The sequence below is a fragment of the Dermacentor silvarum genome, chromosome 1, assembly GCF_013339745.2.
Source record: "Dermacentor silvarum isolate Dsil-2018 chromosome 1, BIME_Dsil_1.4, whole genome shotgun sequence".
NCBI classification, from domain to species: domain Eukaryota; kingdom Metazoa; phylum Arthropoda; class Arachnida; order Ixodida; family Ixodidae; genus Dermacentor; species Dermacentor silvarum.
Window position 1 is genome coordinate 317697213 of NC_051154.1, and position 2400 is coordinate 317699612.

General features: G+C 46.4%; 1 protein-coding gene across 1 annotated transcript; it reads right to left on the minus strand.

The window, feature by feature from the left end:
* Positions 1-307: 307 nt before the first annotated feature.
* Positions 308-1983, minus strand: LOC125942263 (uncharacterized). Its single transcript, XM_049660432.1, has one exon. The coding sequence runs from the start codon at positions 1942-1944 to the stop codon at positions 820-822; it is 1125 nt and encodes a 374-aa protein (XP_049516389.1). The 5' UTR covers positions 1945-1983; the 3' UTR covers positions 308-819.
* Between the last annotated feature and the right edge of the window lie 417 nt (positions 1984-2400).

The window sequence follows — 2400 nt, forward strand, 5'->3', positions numbered from 1 at the left end:
TGTGGAATGAAGTGCAACAATGACTTTACATTTGTCATTTTGGTCTGTTAGTCATGATCACAGAAAATGTGGAACCCTCTGGTTTCTTGTTCATGTTGCCAAGTTTTTTTGTTTTGTTTTTGTTTCCCTCCATCCATAGTGGCATTATTTGTGATTACTAAATAGATGGTTTGTTTACTCTCTTGCTCTTTCCTTCTGTGTATTCTCGAAAAGAACTGCTCTGTATAATTTTTCTTTCAGAAGCACTTACCAAGATATTCAATGACATTTTATTCAAACACACACAAACGTAACCACATGCTAATTTTCTAGAGGGTGTACGAAGGCAGAGATGGGAGTTACCATGTCCCTGCCAGTCATATAGTTTGGGTGGCCCTGAAGAGGGCCGTTTAGTCTTCCGTGCTGCAACTTGTTCCAGATGAAGTGTACTTCAACACGTAGAAAGTGGAGATATCAAAGGCACAACTGAAGTTTCAGAAAGCTAGGTGCAGGCTCAGGTGGTATCCGTGATGCAGGGGAACTGGATGGCTCAGACGCTCTGCTGCGCCACTCGGTAACTAAGTCATGGAGGTTGTGATGCGCCCCAGTGTGAGCAGTGACTTCTGAAGAGGCATGGCAGTGTGAGCCTGATGCGGTGAAAACACAGCAGAAGCGTGAATGACAGCTGGTGTAGCACCTTGGAGAATTGACATGCAATGTGTCCTGGTTGTACAGCTATCAGCATGCTTGCCGTAAGTGTTTGAACGGCATGCTATGTGGCAGTTGGACGGCTGACTAAGGCAGTTTGGGTCACTACAAGCCCAACGGCCACTGACAGCTTCAGTGAAAGTGCAAAAGAGGAATAACAACATGTCCTTGCTTGTAGTTTAGCCTCAGACACCGAGCTGTGTTCTGAAGGTCATCAAGATGCCAGACCTTTCTTTCGTTACTCAACGTATTGCAGCGCCAGATATTCAACTGAGACGACTTCAGTGGAAGTTTGAAAAAGTCCCTGGCATTTGGCAAAATCCCACCCTTGAAGTGGTCTGCCATTATCTCCAGAACCACCACAGGAGTACTGTCAATCAGGAAGCAGTCTCCAGGCTTCACATGTTGCAGTTTCTGCTTGACTTGGTTCCTGGATGAGTGCCTCAGTTCAGAAATTCTCCTACTTAGCTGCGAAAGTGGCTTGTTGGAAGATCGCAGCAACTTTTTAATTCGTCCAAGATAGCTTTCGAAAGGGAATGCACTAAACTCATCTAAAGGGCCATGGTCTAGGCACTGGTCAGCAAGATGAATTAGTGAGTGTACATTGTACACGAGCTGTTTTTTCCCGTATAGCTCACTAAGCTCCTGAACAAAATACCTTAGCAAATCTTTGGCAAAAACATTGTACTCACGGTAGTGCTGAGGCGATGCTAAAATTCTGACCGCCACATGAAACATTACAAAATGCTTGTACTGAGAAGCAGGCAGAAGAGGCTTTAGGACAACAGGCCCCACATAAAGGAGGAATGTCCGAAACTCTGTTGCCTTCCACCGATCAAGCTCTTCTGTACCCCTTGGTTTCCGCTGAAAACATGTTGGAAAGGCCTTGGATGCCTCTCGCAGGCTTTCATTCAGTTGATTGCGATACAGTCTGCTCAGTCTGTTATTGTGGCCTTGGCATACCCAATTCCTTAAAAGTCGTCGCATGACTCCCAGGCAAACGAGATGCATGTATTCAGATGGGAAGAATGCAATCACGTCGACGTCAAGGGAAAGGAATGGTGAAACACCAGAATGGTGGTGCTTGTTCTCTTGAGATCGAAATGATACATTTGTCCGTGCAGCTGCATGAAGTCTGGGAAATGTCACCCTGTTCTCAAGGTGCTGCCCTTTTTGGTTGCATCGCTCGCACGCATAATAGCCAGTGTGGCCAACAATACATTTGACATAGCTCCTTGCAGGAGCATCGCAAACCATGGCTCCAATGCTCACCCGAACATGAACATCTCCTATGCTTATCCCCTCAGATTAGGTCGGAGACCTCTTGCAAAAATGGCTCTAGATAATCCTGCAGACATGGCGGCTTCCCTGCACCAAAGTACACACTGACAACAAATGGCGGTGATGCCTCCACATTTGTTATGCGGCACAAAATGGGCCAAAAGGCGAGCTGGCTACTTTTGTAAAGAGGGACTCCGTCAATGTTGCCCTGTAGCTTCAGTTCACTTGGAACTACTTGCCCCGGCTGCAACACTTGACGAATTCCTTCTGCAAGACCAAAGTGCACGAATGACCCATTTTGCTCCACCTGTGCTTTGCGCTCAGTTTTCAAAACTGTCCTAGCATCTTTTGGAAGGTCGGAGATGCCTCTTCGCCGGCAGAAATCGAGGACATCGTTAATGCACGCATGCGTCATATTATGTTTGGAAGCAA

Excerpts from the sequence above, each read along its gene's own strand:
- LOC125942263 (XM_049660432.1), bottom strand. The coding sequence starts at position 1,944 with ATGGTTTGCGATGCTCCTGCAAGGAGCTATGTCAAATGTATTGTTGGC.